At 41.1% G+C, this 25,539-nt stretch overlaps 1 protein-coding gene across 6 annotated transcripts in view; it reads right to left on the bottom strand.

Annotated features, from left to right (window-relative positions):
* The window catches only part of LRRC56 (leucine rich repeat containing 56), a 75,738-nt gene that overhangs the window by 45,344 nt on the left and 4,855 nt on the right, over nucleotides 1-25,539 (bottom strand). For 4 of the 6 annotated variants that reach the window (XM_061609988.1, XM_061609990.1, XM_061609992.1 and 1 more), the window contains 3 exons: nucleotides 14,992-15,161; nucleotides 7,997-8,084; nucleotides 1,773-1,833 (listed from right to left, as the gene is read on the bottom strand). In XM_061609988.1, the coding sequence (XP_061465972.1) occupies nucleotides 1,773-1,833; nucleotides 7,997-8,084; nucleotides 14,992-15,161 (319 nt within the window). Of the gene's footprint in view, nucleotides 1-1,772; nucleotides 1,834-7,996; nucleotides 8,085-14,991; nucleotides 15,162-21,550; nucleotides 21,731-25,539 lie in introns of those variants that run through there. The other 2 variants (XM_061609989.1, XM_061609993.1) reach the window with 2 other exon arrangements.

Here is a 25,539-nt window from a genome sequence, read left to right as displayed (position 1 = left end):
ATGGAACCAATTACCTAGAGAGGAAGTGGGCTCTCCGACACTGCAGGCATTCAAGAGGCAGCTGGACAGCCATCTGTCGGGAATGCTTTGATTTGGATTCCTGCATTGAGCAGGGGGTTGGACTCTATGGCCTTGTAGGCCCCTTCCAACTTTACTGTTCTATGATCTATGATCTTTGAGAGCCATATGACTGATAAAGTAAGATAGAAATGTAATGGAAACAACAACAAAGAACCATACGAACCCATCCGTGCTGCTCCTGGGGCTTCTTTCTTTGTGGAGCAAGTAGGGTGCATGTAATGTTATGAATAACCAAGGAAGTCACTGTTGCCTTGAGCAGCTGCTTTCAAGTTGCTGGCACAAACCTAGCCTGGGAAAGCCGCCAAGGACTAGTCCTTCCCCTTTGCCCACCCTCTGCAATTTAATTTCACCAACATACAGAAAGCTTATTTAGAAGGAGACCTGGTGCAGCTTCTAATTGTGTTTGTTTTTGACAGTTGCCAGGAACACATACAAAAACCAATGTCCTAAAGCATGTATAAAATGCTGCAACTTGCAGGAGTAGGCAAAACTCTGCTCCTTCTTCCTTTCTCATTCATTTTCAGGAGACTCAGAGATCTACATGGCCATACAGCACAGGAACCAGATCTTGGCACAGGAACCACATTAATCATAACCCTCATAGTTTTCAGAGTTTCAGGACAAGAACACACGAGCAAAATGTATGAAAGGTGCAGACACCAAAATGTGGAGCTTCCATGGATCAGAAGGCAACACATGGATCAATTCTACACACTTTGCTGTCCTTCCGCAGTCCCTTTACTCCCACTCCATTCTATGTATTATTAATTCCCACTCCCCCCACCACCACCAAATTCCTGCGTTGTCTCCCTTGCTCTCTACCAATACAATTTTGACCAGAAAGTCCAAATTCTGGAGAAAAGCATTTTGGAAAAAAATTGATTGTAGGAAAAATGAAGTAAGATTTTTAACTGCATAATCTTTTCATGTGTGTACAGAAATCTCAATCCTCTGACCATTTCCTATTGGGCCCAACAACATGCAAGAAGACAGAAATAAGGCATGTGAGCGTGTGGACCGTAGTGCACAAAAGTTAATACTATAAAAGATTTGTTAGTCTTTACGGTTCTGCTAAAGCCTCTTCACAGCAAAAACAGATTAACATACAGCTACCCCTCAGGAAGAAATAATTTTGATATGTCTGCCTAAGGATAATGTGCCAGCTTTTCTGAATTCCTCTGTTTCTACAGGCTGCAAGCAACTGGTAGATCAAATTACAAATTTAACATTTGAAATGCTTAATTTCTACCACGTATCATTACAATAGAACAGGGATGGGGAACCTGTAACCCTACAGATGTTGTTGTTGGATTCCAACTCTGATCACCTCCAGCCAACATGGCCAATGGAGTTGTAGTTCAACAATATCTAGAGCAGCCTTTCCCAACCAGTGTGCCTCCAGATGTTGTTGGACTACAACTCCCATCTTCCTGACCATTGGCAATGCTAGCTGAGGCTGATGGGAGTTGTGGTCCAACAACATCTGGAGGCACACTGGTTGAGAAAGGCTGATCTAGAGGGCCACAACTTCCCATTCCTGCAACAGAATAACAGAGCTCAATCAAGCTTTCCCAGTGTACACAAGATAAAGATCTAACTCAGCAATTCCCTAGGACTTTTAAAATGTTTACAAAGTGGCAAGAAAGGAGAGTGAAAATGTTCTCTGTACTTTGTGAGTTATAGCTGCTTACCTCACAGACATAAGCACGCTGCTGTTCAGTTTCAGATGTTTTAGATTAGGGACATAAGCACCTGTAAGAAGAGGGAAGAAAAAGAACAATTTGCATGCTGATCAAGCAGTCTCTGGGTGACCCTCTCAGATATATAATGCCATAATCTCAGTTGTTTTAATACTACAGCTTATAAATTTGTTCACCACAATATTCCTGTGGTGCAACGTATTGTCTCTGACTAATGCCATATGAAGAATCCATACTAAGAAAAAGCTTGCCTGGAAATGATTTATTTATTTATTTATTTATTTATTAAATTTATATACCGCCCGACTAGCAATAGCTCTCTGGGCGGTGAACATAGAAATACAAAGCATAAAAATACAATAAATAACACAATATGATACAAAATAACACAATCTAAATCAATGCACCAACATTTCAAATTTAAATCAATTTAGATTAAAATGCTTCGGAGAATAAGAAGGTTTTAACCTGGCGCCGAAAGGAAAGCAGCGTCGGCGCCAGGCGCACTTCCTCGGGGAGACTATTCCAAAGGTCGGGGGCCACCACCGAGAAGGCCCTAGATCTTGCCATCACCCTCCGGGCATCCCTATGGGTTGGAACCCAGAGGAGGGCCTTCGTAGCAGAACGTAGTGTACGGGCGGGCCCTTATCGGAAGAGGCGTTCCGCAAGGTAACGTGGTCCCGCACCGTATAAGGCTTTATAGGTTAATACCAACACTTTGATTCTGGCCCGGAAACATATTGGCAGCCAGTGCAGGCGGACCAGGACAGGTGTTATATGCTCAGACCGCTTTGTTCTTGTTAGCAGTCTGGCTGCCGCATTTTGCACTAGCTGTAGCTTCCGAACTGTTTTCAGAGGTAGCCCTACGTACAGCGCATTGCAGTAATCCAAACGCGAGGTTACCAGAGCATGTACCACTGATGTAAGGTCCTCTTTACTCAAATAGGGACGTAGCTGGGCTACCAACCGAAGTTGGATATACTGTCCAATTATTTTTTTACACACCAGTAACTTGGCATTTTAAATTGTTTGATAACATATCCCTGTGTCTAACATCTGTTTCTGCTGAGGATCATTCCTCACCCCCTCTGACTTAAAGGAGGTTTGAAAGACAAACAGCTGCACACTTACTTCACTCTCACCTCTGGTCAAGCAGGTTCTTCAAATTGTTGCATTTTGTACAATAAGAATGGGTAAGGAAAAGCTCTCTCAAGTACCTTTTCAACACTCTCTCAAAGACTGCTGTTTGCATCCAGCCAATGTTTTCTCACTTATCCTTCTATTCTCTCTCTCTCCAGGCTTATCCACACAATCTTTGCTTTTTTATTTTTGAAAGCACTGTATTCTCTGGAAATAATCCATAGTCAAGACCATTCATACTTTCAAACAGGATTTCCCACACATACTTTTTACCTATTAAGTAAAACCTATTAAGGCTGGCTTACTCAATCTTTCCCATTGTCACAGTACTAAATATTAGGGCTTCAGCATCTGATCAAACCATTTGATCCATTAAAAACCTTTCTATTATTTAATCCCCCCCAAGCACTTGAGAGAGCAAAGATAAACTGCAAGAGTGAAATAAGAATCACATCACCTAAAAAGAGTAGCAGCAGTGGAAGAACAAAATAGGAAAATGTGCTTCTCTCCCCCAAGAAAAAGTACTTTACATTCTACAAATATAAACAAGCTTGTTTGAAATCCTGGTTGCAGAATGACAACTAAATGTCGCAACACAGTGTTCCTGTTGTTCTGGTGGTATATGTACTGATGGCACATATATTGGGAGTACATGCGTTCTATATTCTTTCCCACATACAAGTGAGAGTGGGGAAAGTCTCTATTTTGATCTTACAGTGCTGTTAGGTTTGGCTATATAAAGTACAGATGCAAATCAATTGGCCAGTTTCTGATTAGTTCAGTAAGTCTTAGAGCTTTTGTACAGGAAACATTTTCTCACTGGTGTCATTGGAAATTATTGTTACGCATGGTTTACATGAGCCCATTTCTAGGACACAACTACTATTAGAAAGCAAACTATTACAGGGCAAATCAGTTCTAAAAGTAATGGGCTTGATGAAATATTTCCTCTACATATGAATATTTAACAAAGACTACTTTTCTTTTTGTTAGAAATCTTCAAGATTGTTTGCTTTCATTAAACTGTTTCTTCACCCAGAAAAGAAGGCAACCTCAGACATACAATCAACTTAGTGCGTCTGCCAGGAAGCAAAAATCAAATAACTAAGAGTACACTATGAATAACTTGATTTGTGGCTCTCACATAAAGAAACCTGGTAGCATTATGGATGACTTTACCAACTGTAATTCTCAAACAAGAGCTTATTCAGCTTGCTTTGAATATAATTCATGTCAGTATTCAGAAATGAAAGCTTTATAAAACAATCACCAAAACAGAAAGGAAACTACTCCATTTGGAGCACTTCTACCTCTGTAATATTAAGCAATTTTTTTTTGTTTAGCCTCAACTAACATAAGAGGACCCTTGTTCGATCAGGTGAATGGCCCATCTAGCCCAGCATCCTGTTCACACAGCGGTCAACCAGATGCCTATGGGAAGCTCACAAGCAGGCCCTAAGCACAACAGAACTTTCTCCACTTGCTACTCCCAGCAACTGGCATTCAGAAGCATACTGCCTCCAACTCTGGAGACAGAACATAGCTATCATGGCTTGTAGCCACTGGTAGCCTTATCCACTAAGAATTTGTCTAATCCTCTTTTAATGTCATCCAAGTAGGTGGCCATCACATCTTTTGGAAGTGAATTCCATAGTTTAACCGTGCAGTGTGTGAAGAAGTACTTGTGTCTGAATGTTCTAACATTGTTTCATTGGATGCCCATGAATTCTAGTGTTATGAGAGAATAGCTTTTCTCTGTTTACTTTCTCCACACCGTGCATAATTTTATCATGTTTCCTCTTACATGAAAAGCCCCAAGTGTTGTAACTTTTCCTCATAAGGGAGTAGCTCCACCCCCTTGATCATTTTGGTTGCCCTCTTCTGAACCTTTTCCAGCTCTATAATATCCTTTCTGAGATGAGACTACTAGAACTGTACATTCCAAGTGTGGTCACACCACAAATTTGTATACATTACAAATGGTGTGCATTACAGAGAGTGGTAATGGTGTGCATTACTGAGACCTGGGTGGCTGAGCTGGGAGTTGATCTGACCCAGCTTTGCCCACATGGATACTCGGTGCAACACCATCACAGGCTGCAGGGACCAGGGATGGGGAGGGGTTGCTGTGGTCTACAGAACTTCCATCTCTGTCATCAGGAAACCACTCTGACTGTGAAGGACTGAACCTGCTGTCGGGCCAATGAGACAGTAACCTAGGGTTGCTGTTGGAGTACCGTCCACCCAGCAGCTTCTCTGACTGAGCTGGTGGAGGCCGTCTCTGTTGTGGTACTGGAGGAGCCCAGAATAATAGTTCTGGGTGATTTCAATGTCCATGCTGAGGCTGCCTCTAGTGTTCCTGCTCAGGACTTCATGGTTTCCATGACAAGCATGGGGTTGTCTCAAGTTGTCACTGGCCCAATACATAGGGCAGGCCACATCCTCAGCTTGGTTTTTGCTCCAGATAGAGAAGGCAAGATAGGAGTGGTGCATGTCACCCCACTGTCATTGTCAGACCATTTCCTGGTGAAGTTTAGACTTATGGCTCTGATCCTCCTCCTGCAGGGGTAGTGGACAGATTATGATGGTCCACCTCCAGAAACTAATGGGATCCATTGGATTCCTGAATGCTCTGGGGGAGTTCCCAGTAGATAGAGCAGGTGACCCTGTTGAAGTCCCATCACACTGTAGAATGAGGCTCGTCGGGCTCTTAACACGGTTCGCCCCGAGCACCCTCTCCAGCATTCTAGAGCCTGGTTTGTACCTTGGTACACCAGTGAACTAAGGGCAATGAAACAGGCTGGACAATGGCTAGAGTGCAAGTGTGAAAGACGTGTTGTGAGGCTGATCGGGCATGAGTAAAATGTCATAACTGCCTACAGTGTGGTGGTGAGGGCAGCGAAGAAGGCCCACTTCTCTGCCACCATCACATCCTAAAGTAGCCCTCCAGTGGAGCTTTTCTGTATTGTTCAAGGGTTTGTTGACATCAGCTCCAGGAAATGGAATTTTAGACCTTTCGGAGGCCCACTATGAATTGTTTGCAAGGCACTTTGAGGGTAAAGTTGGTCACCTCTGTAGCAATCTTGATGTCTCATCTACATCTACTGTAGTCCCCAGTGAGGTGTCCAGTGCAATGTTGGCTGCAATGTCTTGGGAATGGTTTCAGTTGATGAGGCTTGATGACTTGGACAAGGTGCTTGCAACGATGCGGCCAGCAATGTGTCCTCTCAATCCTTGCCTTTCTTGGCTTATTAAAGCTTGCCAAGGAGATTTGACCAAGTGGATTTAGAGTGTGGTCAATGTGTCGTTGCGGGAGCGTGTGGTTCCAGCCGCCCAGAAAAAGCCCACCCTGGACCCATGGGTTTGTGACAACTACTACTTGGTTGCATACTCCCTTTTTAGGGAAGGTAACTGAGAGTTCTAAGGTGCAACAATTGCAAGTGCTCTTGGAAGAAACAGATTATCTTGACCCATTTCAATCTGGGTTCAGGCTTAGTTATGAGACTGAATTGGCCTTGGTTGCCCTGATGGATGACCTTTATCGGGAGAAGGATAGGGGGAGTGCGACCCTATTATTCTTACTTGATCTCTTGGTGGCTTTTGATACCATTGACCATGGTATCCTTCTGGGCCAACTTGGTGAGATGAGTATCGGAGGCACTGTTTTACAGTGGTTCCAATCCTATCTCCAGGGTCATTTTCAGAGAATAGCATTGGCAGATTGACTTTTGGCCCCCTGGCAGTTGTGCTGTGGGGTGCCACAGGGTACCAACTTGTCCCCCCATGCTGTTTAACATCTATATGAAGCCCTTGGGAGTGGTTATCAGGAGATTTGGGGTGAGGTGTTGGCAGTGCACTGATGATACTCAGCTTTATTTCTTTGTAACATCTGAATCAGGAGAGGCCGTGCAAGCACTGCACAGGTGCCTGGACTCAGTGGTGAGCTGGATGAGGGCCAATAAACTGACTCTAAATCCTAGCTAGACGGAGGCACTGTGGGTTGGTGGTTCCTGAGTTCCGATAATTGGTCAATTGCCTGCTTTGGATGGGGTTGTACTCCCTCTGAAAGAGCAGGTCTGTAGTCTGGGGGTGCTCCTGTATCCATCTTTGTTGCTGGAGGCCCAGATGACCTCAGTGGCTAGAAGTGCCTTTTATCAGCTTTGGCTGGTAAGACAACTGCAGCCATCTCTGGACTAGGATAGCCTGACCACTGTTGTCCATGCACTGGTAACTTCCAGGCTGGATTACTGTAATGTGCTCTATGTGGGGCTGCCCTTGAGGTTGGTCCAGAAGCTGCAGCTGGTGCAAACTATGGCGGTGCAACTGCTCACTGGGGCAAAGTATCACCAACATGTCACCCCAACACTGAAAGAATTGCACTGGCTGCCCATTAGCTATTGGGCCAAGTTCAAGGTTCTGGTTTTGATGTGCAAAGACCTATACAGGTTGGGCCTAGGAAACCTGAAAGATCATATTACCCATTATATACCCAGTCAATCACTATGCTCTGCAGGTGAGGGCCTTCTGAGGATACCATCTTATCATACCATCTTATCAGGAGGTTCATTCCACACAACATAGGAAACGGATCTGTAATGTTGTGGCACCTACCCTTTGGAACTCCCTCCCCTTAAATATTAGATAGGCGCCATCTCTATTATCTTTTTGGCACCTACTGAAGATCTTCCTCTTTCAACAAGTCTTTAAGTAGAGACCGTATTCCATTCTGCATCTGTGTTGGAATTACTTTTTAAGCTTTTTTTTTTTTAATGTTTTTAAAGGTGCTTTATTTTAACATGTTTTTAAAGATGTTTTATTTTACTATATTTTAAAGTCTATTTTTATGATGTTTTTTAGTGTTTTGAGTGTTTTTGTTTACCGCCCTGGGCTCCTAGTGGGAGGAAGGGTGGGATATAAATATATAAATAAAATTGCATTATGATATTGACAGCTTTATTTTCAATTGTTTTCCTAATGATTCCCCACCTGGGAGTTGCCTTTTTCACAGCTGCTGCACACTGGCTCAACATCTAATAAAAAGGCTGATTTTGAGTCACAATAAAATGATTTCTCACCAAAGTTTCCAAGGCTATTCTCTCTTGTGTCTACACGCATCTCTAGGGCTTTTACTTGCCGCAGATCATCTAGCCCAGTCAGTGTTTTCTGCAACAATAAGCAAATAGTATGAATCTTGCATCCTTTATCATGATAATCTATGAAGAAGCTAGCATTCCGCTAATTCAGTCATATGCAGAGTTGTCAGAAGGCCCCAAACCTAATATTAAGTCCCAGTTCCTGTGCTAAGCATCCATATAGGTTTGGTTCTACAGCAGCATGCAAAGCGCGTATGTAGTAATACCACAGGAAATTTTAAAAAGCCAGCTGCACTATAGTTGTGCTACTTGGATAAGTCTAGATTTCCCAGTAACGACGGGAAGTTGACAGTGCTCAACTTGAGATGCGGGTAAAAGTAAGCAAGACTCTTTTAACAGACAGAAACTAACAGCACAAACTTAAACATGTTACAGTCTGCTCAGAAGAAAGTTCATTTGAATTCAATGAGGCTTATACTCAGATACGTACGTTAGCATTGTAGTTAAATAGGAGAAGATATCTTCATTTGACAGAGACAGGAAGTAGTCAAAAGTTACCAACCAGTTTTTCCTTTATAAGATACCTCAGACTTGCAGTCCAACCCTATACTAGTCAGAGTTTAAGGCTTTGCAGAAACTATACCACTTAACCTTGCATACCATTCTGAGGAGCACTTGAAGCCCTAGTAGTCCACACATACATGCATTTGCAAATTCTGTTCTATAACTGAATGGAAACATACATGGGCAGAATGCTATTTAAAAAGGAATATAAGTAAAAATATTTTTGAAAGTATACATTTTCAATTCAGAAAATTAACAAAGTGGAAAAAGAAGAGAAAGCATATATATGGGGTGGGATCTGTTTACAGCTCCAAATAAAAGTACTGGACTCTGCGTGGACCAAATCCAGTCCTTTTGTAAACGATTAAGGCTGCAATTCGTATCTACTCAGAAGTAAGCTCCATTGGGTTCAATGGGACTTACTCCCAGGTAAATGTGCATTGGATTGCAGGCTAAATCATTCATTCATTCATTGGCGATCACTTGTGGCCGAGTAAGATTGTCTTCCAGGGTAAGGTCTAACAGTGGGTACGTAAGTGACAGTGGAGGCCAATTCTGGATCCACACAGCCTCCCACAGTGAGGACATAGGTTTCCAGATGGAAGATTATATAGTAAATGGATTAGTAAGAATGAATTTCAACTATTCTTCACTATATAAAGAAGTATCTTTATAGGTTGTGATGCAAGTTAATACTGCAGTTACTCAGTGAGTTTAAGATACCAAAGCTCTTTTCTGTCTTTTTGTCATATTAAAAAAGTGGATCATGCTCTTTACATTACCCAACCCAACAGCATAGGAGATAACTAGTACTGCAGCAATCTGCCCAACCCAAAGAAGCTGCTAAAATGACACAGATCTGAGTTGCTTAATGTTATACTTGGCTGCCATAAATTAAAGAAAGGACCATTGGAGACATCTGGGGCACTCAGTTCTCATTTCTGTGATTCTTTGTTATGCCAAACTGCAAAGAGATTCCATGACATAGTGCAAAAAGCAAGCCCTACTCCACCTAGGGATTTCTTCCTGCTAATGGGATCAAGTAGTTGTTTCCAGCTGTTTTGCCTTAGCAAGGATATCTAAGTAGACAGAAATAGGGTTGTGGATCTAATTCAGTATAAAGGAATATATTGCACTGGCCCAAGACCACTTTAAGTCAGGTGAACAGATTCCGCAGCTCTGGATCATCAGTGTTTAATGCGGCAAAGTCCTTGAACTCTATGTGGATCCTGAAACTGTATACTTTACTGTAAAAAGAAGGAAGGGCATCATAGACCAACCCCACAACCCTGTAACATTATTATATAAAATAAAATTGTGGACTTCCAGAATGAATAATTAATATTTTCCATCCATGAACTAAGAAGCACATCTACATTGTGCCTTGATTTGTCATTTCTAGTTTTAGGAGCTGGTACCTAAAAATCATTCTAAATACCTTTATTAGGCCAACCAAAATGTCATAAAGTAGTTGTAAGCTTTCAAGATCTCCAAGCTCTTCATCAGACTATATGGTAAAAAACGCAAGGGAGATGAAAAGTCAGGCACACACAGCCACAGGAAAAAAGGCTGGTGGTCAAGGCATCCATGTCTGCATCTGGTAAGATCTTAAGATAGAGTGTAGAAGACATTCAAATAAGGCTCTTACATAAGCTACACAGGCAGGTTTCAGGTTGCTAAGGCTCCATGGGAAGGAGACACACACAATACCTGATTTTCCATCTCTGGAAATGCATTTGCAGCTGAAGTTGAAGATGGTATCTATTCTATAAACCAACACAAGCTTGTCTAGACAAGCACAATTTCATGTATGTTCCAAAAAGCTGGTCCAGATGGGTACTGGTGGATGGACATGCTATATCTCCAGAGCCATCACTGCACAAATTTTATAACATAAATATATGGAAGCTAGAGTATGGCGCTCAGACAGATCACTGCAGTGGGCAAGCATGCTCTCTAAAAGCAAAGCTTCACATTTCATATAGTTCTATTATTCTTATTTTGGGATTGTTTAAAAAAAATGAAGCAGAAAAATGGCAAGGGGAAGGAGCTTCTTCATCTTTTCCCTCCGTGCCATTTTTCTCCTGAAAATCATTTCCCAGCTGCTTTTACACATCTGGAGAAATATATAGCAGCTTATATACAGGGAAATTTTCAACAGAAAAATAGCAGGACAGGGAAAGAGTTTTAGAAGCCCTTCTTTTATCTCAGTCTTCTGCATGTAGTTTTATCCTTAGATATGCAAGCTAGATCAACTGCAAGTGTAATTAAGGTGTTGGAAGCTAATAGGTAGTGTAGCTGCCACAGTTAAACAAAGGTAGATTTGTTAAGAGATTTGAAAATAGTTTGAGAGGGTCCCTGTGGTTTACTCTTATTGCTTTTGTCCTACAGTGATCAAATAGGTTTGCTGCAACTATAAACAGGCAGACACTGATAGTGGATATTGGACTATACTGTTGTTGTCACAACCTTTTCATACACAGCTACACACACAAAACTCAACTGGGGTATGTGAGGGCCACAAACCCTACTCTTTGCAGAGTTGAAGACCACACCAAAAAGTAAGCAGGATCAGAATCTCATGTGCTGAAAGAGGAAATGAAAAGTAAGGCACACACAGCCACAAATTTAAAAGACCTTTTTCTTTTTGAAATGCTAACAAATAAGAAAAACTTCACCCAAATATCAGAACTGTTAAGACTGTGTAAATGTGCTGATTTAAAATGATTTCCTGCTTCTGTTCCACTGGAGAGTTCAAAGCACCAAAAGGACATAATGACAATTTGTTTTTAATCAATTGGTTGAACAGCATCACTATTTTTAAACTTTAAAAAGCAAAAGGAAGTAACAGTATGGAAGCAGCTGCTTCAACCTGAGCAACAAGAGGTCAAATAATAGATACATTAGACTTGTTATTAAAGTGCATTGCAAACATAAATAGCGTTTCCTTGACAATGTTATATCTTTTTTTTTTTTAAAAAAAGCAGGAAGTGTCTACTCCAACAATGGCCATTCAAAACTTTCAGGCCAAATGAAGGTCCATATTTGGCAGAAAAGAATGCAACTGTCAAAGGTAATTACTACACTACAGAAATCTTCACACATGAAATCTTGAGGAGTCTGAATCAGGGCCAAAATCATGTAAGTTTTTTTTAACAAGATTTCTTACCTACTCTTCACCACAAGGTCCTAGGGCAGATTAAAATAATATCTATTTTTATCATTGTATATTATAACTGTTATGATTGTAAAATAAGTAAAACTGTTCAAAATGAAGCAGAACAGCTACATTCAACTAAACAAAATACCTTAGCTGTCAAAGGCCAGAGTGAAAAGTTGCATCTTCAGCATATGGCGATAACTGTACAATGAGCATGCTAGACACACCTTGTTGGGGGACTTCACAGTTTAGGGGCTGCCGCTGAGAAAGCCCTCTTCTGGACTGCCATACCCTACAGAAGAGAACCCCTGCTGTAGGTCAACACCCAAGAAGGTTTGCAGGGATGGAAACAGGCTCCAAATATCTGAAATACCAGGTCGTTTAGGGCTGAAGACTCATCAGACATAGGTCTTGCTGGGCTATTCCATTTGAGACTGCGGATAGGGGATGAAACTAGCTTTGTACGTAAAATAAGATGTTTTTATTTTTTAATATGGGAAAGCAGTAAACATTCAATCTCCCATCTTAGTTCTGTAATACTGCAGCCCTGCGACAGTGATAATAGTTCTTTTTAATCCTTCTCTGTGGGGGTCTTACTAATGCTGGTCATATTTGTGTAGCGAAGAGCCTCTGTGAGATCAGATAGTGCTTTTACTAATCTGTTATAGCATATGTTGATTAGGGTAAGGACATCCTGATGGTTTTATACCACATGCTTTCCAAATAAAATACAGGAATACCTCGCTATACGGACCTTCACTTAACGTACACTCGCTTTTACGGACATACTCCATACTCCACCATGCCCCTGTTTACATACGCTTGCTTCACACTTACGGACACTTAACGGTGCGTGGGGGTGGAAATTGACGCGATCGCACCACTGCAAATCAGCTGGGAGGCGCGATTACGATCAGCTGAGAGGCGCGGCAGCGCAGCAGCAGAGGCTTTAGCCCGCATGAAGGAGAGGTAAAAAAAGTTTTAAAAGGTAGTGCTTCACTTTAAGGACATTTTCGGTTTACATACTCGCTCTGGTCCCACTGAGTACGTTAATGCGAGGTATTCCTGTACTTTCACTCTAAAAGCAACACCTTTGCTTCCATCACAACTCTCACTGAAATTTCACTGGATCATCTCTTTTCACCAACAGAGACATACTGTCTGAAATAAAAAGTCTATACACTGAAATCACCAAATTTCATTTAAGATCTATGTAATGTGTCCACCTCTCTTCAATTGCCACACACAGAGAAAAGGAGAAAGCCTGCAAGCAGTCTTGCTGAAGCTCCTTTCCCACAGAGAGCCCTGTCTACAATGCATGGTGCTAACTGTCTTCATCCCACCAAAATATACCCAATTGTCTAGCTATCCCCATGCCAGCAGATGTGAGCCATTTCCAGCGTCCCCCAGGCTTTTCTCAGCCCTTAATTAGTGTCCAAGTGACTAATGCATGCAACAGTATGAAAACTGCATCATCATAAGGGAACCTAGCCTCACCTGCTTCCTACAGCACAATTGTTTTACCAACACAAAACTTTATTAAAATATTAACAAATTACTACGTTTACACACATTGCTCAACGTACAGAAAGCAGCATTTTGTCATTGACTCTCCTGTAGACAAGGGAAGGTGGTTGAGGGTTCAGTGGTAAAGCTGCCATGAGCATTCCATGAAATTACTGCTTCAAGAGCTATTAAGTAGCAACTAGTAGGCCTTGAAAACAGTGCCTCAGATGCTAGGAGAAATGCACTGACATTCAAGGTTGATAGTACCAGGCGGGATAAATCCCACTAGCATGACAAATAGAGTCATTTATATATGCCAAATATATGATTCATATACCAAGGAAACTCTTTGACTCTCTCATTCAGGGATGTTAATTATATATGCAATGTTAAAATATACACTATTTTAATCTTTCTGATATTAAAAAGAAATAAGGGTACTGTAAAATAAATTCCTTTTATCCATCTTTGTGGGAGTCTAACACTTATGCATTATATCTGTGTATGGAAGAGCCTGAGAAGCAGCCGGGGATACCCAAAGCATTTTTCAGTAGTCCTACTGGTCTTTAAGAGGGAGCACTGATTGGAATACTACTACAACTATTATTATTATTATTGCCCACCCTTCACCATTAGGTCCCAAAGTGGGTTACAAAGATTTAAAATATAGTATTAAAAACAATTAAAACACATTACAATCACAGGAATAGGGTGGGTTCTGAAAATATACACCTCAAGTGCTGAAGGCCAGGGTAAAGAGGTGTGTCTTTAGCATCTGCTGACAACTGTACAGTGGTGGTGCCTCTGTAGACAAGGAATTTTACAACTTTGGAGCTGCCACAGAGAAACCCCCCTTCCAGGTCATCATCCCCCCGAACTTCTGAGGGTGGTGGAGCTACCAAGAAGGCCCCTCTGCTGATCTTAACAACTGAGAAGGTCTGTAGGGAAGGAGATGACCTCTTGAGATATTTGGGGCCTTCGTCATTTAGGGCTTTAAACACTAACACCTTGAATTAGACCTGGAAACAAACTGGCAACGAATGCAACTGTTTTAGAACAGGGGTTACATGAGTTCTAAAACGAACTCCAGCCATTTTCTGAGTTGTCTTCAAGGGCAGCCCCACATAGAGCACATTATTTATTTATTTATTAAAATATTTATATCAAGGCGGCATTACAAAATCTAAAAACGTGATAAAATTAAAAACAAATAGAAACATTGTTAAAAGCAATCATAAAAGCATCCATAAGTACTGAATTGTTTGGAAAATAAAATCCATATTAAAAGACCTGTTTAAAAAGTTTAGTTTTCAGGAGAAGCCTGAAAGAAAAAAATGGATGATTCCTGCAGTGCAATAATCCAATCTGGAAGGTACCAGAGCATAAAGTGCTGTTGCCAAGTCATCTCTGTCCAACAGGGGCCATATCTGATTAATCAGGCAGAGCTGGAAATAGGCACTCCTATCCACTGAGGTCACCTGAGCATACAGTGACAATGTAGGATCCAAGAGTACCCCAAGCTACGAACCTGCCCTTTCCAAGCCAGTGAAACCCCATCCAGAACAGGCCAACTTCCCATCTCCTGGACTTGGAAACATGGAACATATAACACCTCTGTCTTTTCAGGATTCTGCTGCAGTTTCTTGGCCCACATCCAAGATACGGCTATGAGTTTTAGCAAGGCTAATTTGATTCTGTAACATTCCAGAGTTCTCATACCAGATATATTAAAGTGGCATCTACTTACAAGCTTATTGGGGGACAGATACTCATCCACAAGTAGGTCTTCATCATCATCTTTAATCGATGGATTGGGATTCAGGAGGCCTTGCCAGCCCAAATTTGTGACCCGAACTGTAGCAGAACCTGGTCTTGAGACTCTGCCTAATCTCCAGTTTAGCTCCATCTCAGAGTGCCCTAAAACATTAAACACAGAGAAAGAAACTTGATTTTTTGTTTCAGCACTTGCTTTATGCATTCTTAATCAAAATTAGTCTGATGGTGTTAAAACTGCAATGATACTGAAAACAGATATAAAAATGTTCAAACTCAACACCATAGATTTCACGTTTAATTTTACTATATAATTGATCGATCACTACTTTTAGGCAAAAGAGAGAATTGTTCAGTTGCAGCTGTTCCTTTCAGCTCCTTCTACATTGTGAAGATTATGTTCATCCACAACTGCTTGGTCATTCCAAGAACTGATAACAAACAAAGCTATCAATTAATCCTTTTTTTAAAAAAGGCACATCAAAATTCAGAATGATTTTTGCTTCTCAGTCATAGGAACATAAAAGCTTTGATGGATCTGACCAACGTTCTAGCTATTCCAGCACCCCTTTTCCAACTGTGGCCAGTCAGATGCTCCAAGGAAGCCCATAAGCAGGGCATGAAATAACAACCCTCTCTGTTATGTGACCCCAGTAACTGGTGGTAGTCAAAGGTATAGTGACTTTGAATATTCAGGTTCCATTTAGTTATGATGGCTAATAGGTGCTGATAGATCTTGTGGAGAGAATATGCATTTGTATTTTACACTAGATCCCTTTTAGTAGTTTTTAATATCTTGTGTCTCCTTTAACCAAATGCAACCTATTTCATTATATTTGAATGCAAGATAAACTGCTCAGATTTGGCTAAACATGTCCCTATGTTAATTAAATATTCATAATTTGAACTTTAAAAGACTCAAAATTAGGGACTGGCTAGAGTGATTCAGAATTGGTCCCACTCTTGCCACACATACCAAAACACACCAAAGGATCTTCTATATACAGATTATTTATTTATTTGATTTATATCCCGCCCTTCCTCCCAGCAGGAGCCCAGTGCCCAAATGCCCAATGCTGTTGAAGTAAGCACCTAACCCAGCCTTTCCCAACCAGTGTGCCTCCAGATGTTGTTGGACCACAACTCCCGTCAGCCTCAGCCAGCATTGCCAATGGCTGAGGTTGATGGGAGTTGTGGTCCAACAACATCTGGAGGCACACCGGTTGGGAAAGGCTGACCTAACCTATACGGCCTATATATTATTAAGCTATATGATCTCTAGCACCCTTTTCCACTTGATTCTGGGCTAATTTATTGGCTACCTTTTCTGCCCTAGCCTTCATGCCATTACAACAGGTTCCTAGGTCTATAAAGAAAAATGAAAAACTCATTTATTTAAAAAATGTATACACCACCGAATTTACAAAGAAAATCCACAATCCAAAAACAATAATCAAATAATGACTGATGTGGGGATGTGGCATAACACAACATGGCTGTCATGGAGGCATGCAGGAGAGGCTGAGTCAAGGCAAATAGGAACTGAGCAGGAAAAGCAAACAACCTTTCATGCATTGTACAATATATTTACTGAGACCTTTTGCAGGTGCCATCGGAAGTACTGGTGAACACACTGGTGTTTGTGGGTGCCATGTTGGCAGCCTCTGAAATAAATAACTTTGATATTCTACATTCAGCCCAAAAAAGAAATGTAGCACCAAAGACTTTACTTGCTAGGAGTACAAACGAAATTAATTCGGTTGGATCATTTAACAAAAGCAAAGGGCTTATTAAGACTTATCATGGGAACACTAAAATAACATAACACAAAAACATGAGGTCCATTTATGATTCCCAGCAAGTGTTGTACAGAGGCATACTGCCTGAACAGTGGAGGCAGGACACAGCCATCATGGGTAGTAGCTCTTGATAACCTTATCCTCACTGAATTTGTCTAATTGCTTTTTAAAACCATCCAAGTTGCTGGTCATTGCTATGTCTTGTGAGAACAAATTCCACAGTTCAGCTATGCAATGCATAACGTAGTACTTCCTTTTGGCTGTTCTGAATCTTCCAACATCAACTTCATTGGCAGACCCTGGGTTTTAGTATTATATGAAAGAGGGAGAAAACCTGTTCCTTATCCACTTCTTCCACACCATGCATAAATCTTATACACCTCTATCATGTCCTCACTTACTTGCCTTTTTTCCAAATTTACTCACTCCAAATGTCATACAGGAGTTGTGCCAGCCCCATTATAATTTGTGTCCCCTTTTCTGAACCTTTTCCAGATCTACAGTATCCTTTTTGAACTGTGGCAAGCAGAACTGTACATAGTATTTGAAGTGTGATCTCAGTATAAATTTTTATAGCAGCATTATGATATTGACAGATTTTATCAATCCCTTTTTTAACAATCCCCAACATGGAATCAACCCTTTACATAGCTGCCGCATCCTGGGTTGACATTTTCATTGAGCTATCCACTACAAACTCAAGATCGCTTTCCTTTTCAGGCCCCATACGTTCAGAGATTACCAAGCAGAGCAAGACCTGCCATTCTACTTACTGATGGCTTTGACTTAGATAGATTGGAAGAAGTGTTTAAAGAACCATATATAATAATAAGATGAGACTAAATGGAACAGGGCTGTATCACCAGGCAGTGCTCCTAAAGAGTTAATCAACATAAAATGATTTATCTCACCATTTCAGTATACTGCAGTTGAATTACAAAATGCCCTCTCATCTCTGAAGCATGTCTTGGAGCAACGCTTACTTACGGTTTGACAAGAAGATCAATTTGTGGTTTAATATCTGACATTACGTTTCTGATTTTATACTTCCCAATATTGATCTTTTACTTATAATTGTTGTACTGAATTAGCCAGCAGAACATTTTCATAGCCAGTTCCATGTGTGTAAAACAGCAAATTGTCTCCAAAACCGAATATGCAATAAAACTAACAATTAAAACGCAGTCCAAATTAGATTCCAGTAATACAAGACAGCTGCACAAAGGACCACACCCATAAGAGTTTTACAGAGAGGCTACTTCCTCCTTTGCAATACAAGTACACTGGTCAGAGGCTAGGAAAAAACATTTCAAGTGCCTAAAGACCTGAGCTTCTTGGTGGCCAAGGATATTTCTATCATATAATGAAACATGACAGCAGAACTCTCTAAACATGTTAATCGGGCTCAGTGAGAACCCTTAGTAGAATGAATTGTAAAGAAGAGGTGTTTGGTGTTATTAAGGACTGGGGTTAACTGTGGCAGTGGCTCATGAGGGAATGGAGCAGAGGCAATGGGAGTGAAGCTGGAGGAGTTCCATGTTGGCAGCACCACCTCTTCATATGCGTGTGCACTTGTGGGGCTGCTACTACCTTGCAGTATCCCTGACCTTCCCACCTCAAGTGCTGTAGATGCCAGTCACCACATGTCTGCTGTAGGGGCATATCATAACACACCTATATCAGCTATTGCTGTATTTACTCACGCAGAAGCTCTTTGCACCTCTCCTTTGTTCAAAACTAGAGAATGAGTAGATTGACTCCTGGCATTCAACAAATTATTGTCATGTTTAAGGGGGGTGTTCAGTGTACGAGGGCTGAGCCAGCGCAAGCAGAAACTGAGCAGGAAGAGCAAACATTCTCCCATGCACTGTAGATTTTTGAGGGAATATTTACTGAGACCTTTTGCAGGTGCCATAGGAAGTACTGGGGGCACTACACTGGCAAACCATTCTTCTTGTTTATTTTATTTATTTCTACAACTACCTTACATGTTTCCATGATAAAACTCAAACTCAGTTTACGAATAAAAATATGAATCACAACAGAACAAAAACACACAATCACAAACAAAACAGCATTAAAAATGGCATCATAAAACCATATCAGCAATAGCAGACTAAAAAACATAAGCAGAAGCTTTAACTAAAAAACAACAACAAAAATGCCCAAAGGAATAAAACAGACTTAAGAGCTATTTTAAAAGCAGGCAAAGAGGAGGCCTCTCTAGGGAGCCTATTCCATAGTTTAGGTGCCACAACTGAAAAGGCCATCTCTCTTGTTCCCCACCAGTTTCACTTCTGTTGGCCAAGAGGGAACAAGAGCCTCAGAAATTGAGCACATAGCTTGATCTGGTTCATTCAAGCTGAGATATGCTGGTCCCAGGCCACATAGGGTTTTACAGGCCAAAGCCAAAACCTTGTATTGAGCCTGGAAAGAAAGTGGAACAAAATTGGCCTAATATGGTCCATCCTACTTAGGGATGCCATATTGCCCGGTTAGCCGGGTTTTACCCGGATTCTTTGCATGCCACCTGGTGCCCGTTCAGCCCCTTAGGTGGCCCGGATTCTCAGCTTTACTTTTTTAAAAAAAGTTTCTAGGTAGTCCAGTTCTCGAGATATACATAAAAACGTCAGCCGCCCCCCCGACTGTTAAATCTTTATTTAAACAGTACTGTATAGCACTTTGTAGCTTTAACCCCGCCCGTTCAGGATTGCAGCCAATCAGTGAAGCCAGGGTTGTGTTTCAGTTTCACTGACCTGAGGCAGTGTCTAGAAAACCTCATTGCAATGCCAGAAAATGGTGGTTTCCCCCCGTTTATCTAAAAATCTCATAAATTGGGTAAGTATATACATTTCAGGTTTTTTTCCTCTTATGTGCAGGAGTCAGATCCTGGGCAGTGTTTTGAAAACCTTCCCAATACTTGCTTTTGTAAAAGCAATGCTAATCCCATATGCCCAGAGTAAATCCCACTGAATTCAATAGGAGTTACTTTTGAGTAGACATGGTTATGACTGTGCTGAAAATCAATGGGACTTTGGAGTGAATCTAAAAAAGAATTGTGTTTGTGTTCTAACTCTTTCTGTCTCCCCCCTCTAGTCCTATTTTAAAGCAAGTAGGCAGGGCTTACTTAGGTATTACAGTTTTTATTCTGTAGGAAACTAATACTGATTTTTAAAAAAACTAATACTGATTTTTCTGCAATGACCAACTGGTTTGACAATAAACTGTTATATGGGCTGTATGTATTTATACATCTTCAGTGTGTGCGTGTGCGTGTATGGAATCTTATGATTCAGAATTTTGGGTTGTGTGAATGAAGTTGCTTATCACTTGAGGTTGCATTTCTGTCCCTGTTTGAGTAAGCCCCACTGAATACACTGGGACTTGCTTCTGAATAAATAAACCTAGGATTGCACTATAAATATCTTTACAGTTTGTGTAAATAATAAATATATTTGATAGTCATTCTTATATAAATATTCCTTCATTTATCATATTTTTGGTTTTTGGTTAGGAATCCTGACTGGTTGTGAGATGCTTAGTTTTCTGCCTTACTCACAGGAATCTTGTTGTGGTTGGTATGGTATTACATTTGGGAAAGTGTTACTGCCTTTTGTGTTGTTTTTTTCCTATTTGCATTTCACTTATCTTTAACCTCACTCCGTTACAGCCATAGAAGCAACAGCAGCATTTGCAAGATAATTAACTCCCATTAGTGATACGAGCAAGAATTTATAATTATTATTTTAATTAAAACAAGAGGCTTATCAGTACTTTGAAGAGGACCAGATATTTATTTTCTTTCTGAGCCCAGAACTGGGTCTTTCATGATGCCTGGGGGGGGGCAGCAGGAGAGTAGTCGATAAGACAGACATCCTGGCATTGGTAATCTAATCAGCAAGGTATGTGTGGGGTTGTTGCACACTTCCAGGCCCAGTTTCATTTTGAGTATGGAGGTGGAACCAGTGTAGATGTGGTTGATCACAGGGAGAATAAATTTTGAGTTAAGCAAAGCTCTGCTTTTATAAAACCTAAGAAACATACAGATACTTTGAATGTCTGAGTGCCTGCACCAGTGGAATACTGGAGGAACTTGTAAAACTTGCTGCAACAGTATTTAGAACTGAGCATGCGGTGTGAAAGACTCCTTTTCCTAACATTTTGGCTTCTTGTTTTTCTCTACCCACCACATCTCTGAAATATATCGTATATGTAATGGTTAACCGTACTGCTGCCCTGACTTACTTTGTTTGTTGCTATTTTGTGTTTTTATTATTTTTAATATTGATTGTGCATTTTAATTGTTTTTATTATATTTGTAAGCTGTGCTGAGCTCTGTTTTTAACAGCAGAAGGGCAGGATATAAATCCTCTTAATCAATCAATCAATATTCCATAGTGTTGGAAACTAGAGTCTCGGCATTTAAGGCTGAAAATGTTGCTTTTTATAAAAAGATTTCTCACATCTTTCCCCAGTTTTTGGTGGTAATTCCTAGGCACAAAAAGAAAACAACTGGACAATCCAAATATTAATATGCAAATAATTTGCATAATATGCAAATAATATGCAAATACTTTGCATGATATGCATAATATGCAAATTAGCCTGCCTGGATTTGTGGAACTGGAATATGGCAACCCTAATTCTGCTGACCCTGGCACAAGTCTGACCACAACATTCTGAGTCAGTGGCCTTGACTATCTTCAAGGGCAGATGTGCACTGTAGTGACTAACCTGGAAGTGACTGAAGCATCACTGACTGAGCCTGGGTCTTTAAAAGTTTTGCATTTGTCAGCCATTACAAGGTTCATATTCAGCATGGGAAGAATTAAATGAATGTAACAGATCTAACACAACTGAGCAGTGAGATCAGTTTGGAGGCATTCTCTCCATTTTCAGTACAAACTTTTTTCTCTTTCCAGGGTCAAGCTCTGAAAAAAAGCAATTTATAATTGAATCAATAGAGCTATGTACCCAAATATCTTCTCCCCTTGGCCCCATGCATCACAGATGAGCAACAGCAACATCTGAAAATGCTAATTTCTTTGTTCTAAATGCTCTTATGTTTGAAGAAGTTTGAAGCACATTTAATAAGTAATTTATCCACTCAATAATATAGCTCCCATTCTGACACAGACCTCTATTTTTCCATAAGTTTTACTAGAATTGAAATGTCTCCTTTTTACACCTTAGCTCTAAAATACAACTTTGATGAAAGTCCATGCTCTTCTTGATACACAGTGCGTAAATTAATCAATAGATTTTTGCTGCAATCCAGAATTATGTAATGATTCAGTTCCACACTCACAGACAATAGCAATTGTCCAAGCACTACTACCATCTCTAAATGAAAAGAAAGAAAATCTGTGCATGCTATAGACTGTATGTAGAGTTTGGCTCTTCAGGGAGCTGTAAATGCCATTTTAAGTACAATTTTGTAAAAGTGCCCGGTAGATTACCTCTTCTGGAAAAAAAATATTTAGACTGCTGAGATTTACTATGATGTCACCAGGAAACTACTGTTACATCAATCAGTTCCTAATGGTAAAAACCATTCTTGACTATCGTTATGTATTATTCTGCATTCTATGCAACTCAAACTCCTGCAACAGATAGAGAGGGAGTTTATATTATGAGTATCAGTGTTTAAACAAACCGTTTCATTATTTAATATTTCCTTGCTAATTGTGGATGTTTCTCCTGGCTCTCCTGTGTTGTAGGTCAGTGGTTCCCAAAGTGGGGGCCGTGATCCCTAGGGGGGCCACAAAGTAATCCAGAGGGGGCTGCGAACAGTAAAAAATGAATTATTTATCTTTTAAAAAATACTTTAAAAAGACTTTTAAAAGGTCTTCACTACCTGGATGCTGTCTGCTCCCCATTGCCACTGCAGATGACACCTCTCCCTTGCTCCAAACAAGAGGGGAGGACTTTGCTGAAGCGACAAAGTATCTTTCAGGCACGCCAAGGGCAGGCATCTGCCTATACCACACATGGCAGATGCCAAAGAAGGCTGAGGGAGGTGCTACCAGGAAGAAGAGGGGATTACTATCCCGACTCCCATCTACTTGCACTGCTGCTGCTGAAGATGCCCTTACTCAGAATGAGAGGACAGGGCTTTTTGTGAAGCAAAAAGAAGCAAGGCTGCAAGGAAAGGCTGCTTTCCCCCTTCCTTCCTGGCAGCCAGCCTGCTTGCCTTTCTTGACTCCTGCTTTGCTGCCACCTCCTTTTAAAAATTATTATTTGCAAGACTGCCCAGAACTCGCCTTCGGCCCAGACAGAGGTGAGGAGAAGTGAGGAAGCTCAGGACTTGCTCACCCCCCATCTCTGAGGCTAAGTGTGTGTGCCAGTGTCCCCCCTTTCTTCCACCTACATTCTGCCCCCCAACCTCTCTCTCCAAGAAGCTGCAGCAATTGAGGGTTTCCCCCCTCCCAAGTGCCGAAATGCATGCACGCCTCCAGATGCTTGCAGGAGGGGCAGTTGTGTTTGTATGTGCGCATGCGCTGATCCGTCTTCTGCTCCACTCTCATTCACCAAGTGCATGCTAACCAAGTTATCAGTTCTGATGATCATCCCAAGGCCTAAAAGCACTAACCCCCCTCCTCAATCTATCCACCCTTTTGTCTTCACGATCTGGCAACCCCACCACTACCACATTGCTGCTTCTTGATTATTGCTATTTTAAAAAAGCTCAGCAGGTTGACTGAGGTCCACATACTGCAGCTGAAATGTAATTATTTAATTAATTATTATTGCATTTATATCCCACCTTTCCTCCAAGTTGCTCAAGGTGGTGCACATAGTTCCCCTCTTTCCATTTTATCCTTACACCAACCCTGTGAGATAGGTCAGGCTAAGAGATTGTGTCTGGCCCAAGGCCACCCAGTGGGCTTCATGGCTGGGTGGGGATTTGAACCCGGATCTTAGTCCAACACTGTAACCCACTGGTGTTGGGAGACAGGACTGTACATCTTCAGACTGGGGGGGGGAAGGGGGAATCCCAATTTGATTGGACCTTTGCATTAGGGGGGGGAAAGCAACACCTCCCTGTCTGCAGGGAGCTTTTTATGGAAAGGGATATTTGGAGATGTGATTTTGCCACGCACCATTTTTTCAATTAACAGAGACTAAAATTACAATTAGTGTAAGGGGGTCACAAAATTGTTTGAGCTTACAAACAGGGGTCCCAAAGGACTGTTGTTACAGTGGGCAACCTGCAGCCTGGGGGTCACATTTTATGCAGCCCCAATGTCTCCTTAAACTGCCTTATTCTTCCATCATAGAGGTCTTTCTTTCTTGTTCATTTCCTAATTTTTCCTGGCTTTCAAATACCCCTTCTTTTTATGTATGTAGTTTCAGAACAAGGGGCAGTATTTTACTGATGTGGTTTTAAAAGCACTTTTTCCAGGTTGTATGGCTTGCGACAAAGAAGTCCCATTCCCCCCACAGCCATCTAAGATTAAATTGCTATGCTTCTGCATAGTGTGTGTGCATGCAAGTGCGTGCACATCTCTCTCTCTCTCTCTGTATATATATATATATATATATATATATACACACACACGTGCACCCTTATATCACACTAAAGTCAGAAAGGAATTCCTTTCACTTGCTTTCCAAAACACTAGCTGCACTGGTGTGTTATACTAAAAAAAATCCTCTGTATACTTATTTGGGAGCATCCCTATCAAGCCCAGTGGGGCTTACTTCTGTTCTGAGTAGACAATCCCTTGCAGGGATTCTAATTTTGAAGTAGAAATGGTAAAAATTGAAACAGGGTTGTCTTTCGTCTGAATAAGCTGATCCAGAATACTTTTGTTTCTGTCATAATTAGCTCTGGTTCTGCCTACCATAACTATGCAGCCCAGCCCCCAAGAAATTAAGCCCAAGAGAACATGACCCTTAACAGAAAAAAGATTGCCCATTCCTGTTGAGGTCATCCAGACCATACAAAAAATCCACATTTTCCTTTTTGGAATTGTCTGCTGGTAGTCCAAACCTGACTGCTTTGAACTTTCATTGTACTCCAACCAAACCATTTCCTCATCCATTCTAGTAGCTATGTCCTTTTTTGTTTGCAAACATCTCCCCTCCTTTCTCCAATCCCAGCACAGGAGTGTTGCTGATTGGCTCAGTTCAGAAGGGAGAGAGGTGAGGGAGCCAATGGGAATCCAAAAGAACAAGAGGCATGGAAGGAGCTGGAATTAGAACCACCCACATAGGATAGTTGGAGGCAAAGCAACCAAAATTCCCTCCTTAGATCGCTTTTTTTCTTTTCTCAGTACAGCTTATATGAGAAACTGCAGAATAAGGGATGGGAAAGGGTGGGAAGGCAGTGATTAGAGACAAGCATCATATGGAAGAGTGAGAATTAATGAAGACACAAGAAGCTTACACTGCAGATTAAACAGAAGTATGGATGAGCCCATAGATGCAGTGAGGTGTGCTGCCAGGGTGGGAGACAAAAGAATGTGAAGGAAGATGGAAGGACAGAATAACTAATTGAAACCCCCTCCTGGTTCCCTTCTCCATTTTAGGCTGTAATCCTAAATATACTTACCTGAGAACAAGCCTCATTGAACAGATACTTTCAGTCAGCATTCATAAGAAGCTGCTGCTAGTTGGGGGCTCAGTCAACTGGATCAAGAGATTACTAACCAACCCCCAACTTTCTGAGCTACACACTGGAAAAATCAAGAGATATATTCATATAAGACAAAAATTCA

This window comes from Rhineura floridana, chromosome 2 (genome assembly GCF_030035675.1).
Source record: "Rhineura floridana isolate rRhiFlo1 chromosome 2, rRhiFlo1.hap2, whole genome shotgun sequence".
Lineage (NCBI taxonomy): Eukaryota > Metazoa > Chordata > Lepidosauria > Squamata > Rhineuridae > Rhineura > Rhineura floridana.
This window is presented reverse-complemented; position numbering and strand designations above follow the sequence as displayed.